Here is a 477-nt window from a genome sequence, read left to right on the forward strand (position 1 = left end):
ATTAAAAAATAAACAAAATAAAATTATTTACTAACTTCCTACGCCGGAGGAAGAAAATGGGCGTGAACGTAACAGCGAACAGCGTAGATCCGGGGATCGCACGGACGCGACTCAACCGCGACCGAGAAGGCTTCGTGTTAGGTTTGTTGCTAATCTCCCTCCCTTTTTCTTTTTAAAAAAAAAATGAGAGAAATTTTCTTAGCCGTCTGATTCATCGTGGACGCAGATGTGATATTTTTCCTCGCGTCAAAATTCGTGAAAACCATCCATCAGGTAATCGAGCAATCGCAAACCGTTGATTTTACTTTTAATCTTCTGGGGTTACTGTGGCATGCAATGCAGGCGGCGGCGACGACGTGCTACGTGGCGGCGCACCCGGCGGTGGAGGGTGCGAGCGGGAAGTACTACGCGGATTGCAATGAGGCGGCGGAGGCGCAGTCAGCGGCGAGCGGGGAGGTGGCGGCGCGGCTGTGGGGG

The 477-nt window shown here is 51.4% G+C and overlaps 1 protein-coding gene across 1 annotated transcript; it reads left to right on the forward strand.

Annotated features, from left to right (window-relative positions):
* Window positions 1-56: 56 nt before the first annotated feature.
* LOC110034257 (short-chain dehydrogenase TIC 32, chloroplastic-like) lies at window positions 57-456 on the forward strand (the record flags this gene model as incomplete). Its single annotated transcript, XM_020738538.1, has 2 exons — window positions 57-141; window positions 227-456. Coding segments are annotated over exons 1-2 (315 nt in total), but the record flags the coding sequence as incomplete, so codon positions are not given.
* Window positions 457-477: the final 21 nt, after the last annotated feature.

Source organism: Phalaenopsis equestris, unplaced genomic scaffold, assembly GCF_001263595.1.
Source record: "Phalaenopsis equestris unplaced genomic scaffold, ASM126359v1 Scaffold179526, whole genome shotgun sequence".
NCBI lineage: Eukaryota > Viridiplantae > Streptophyta > Magnoliopsida > Asparagales > Orchidaceae > Phalaenopsis > Phalaenopsis equestris.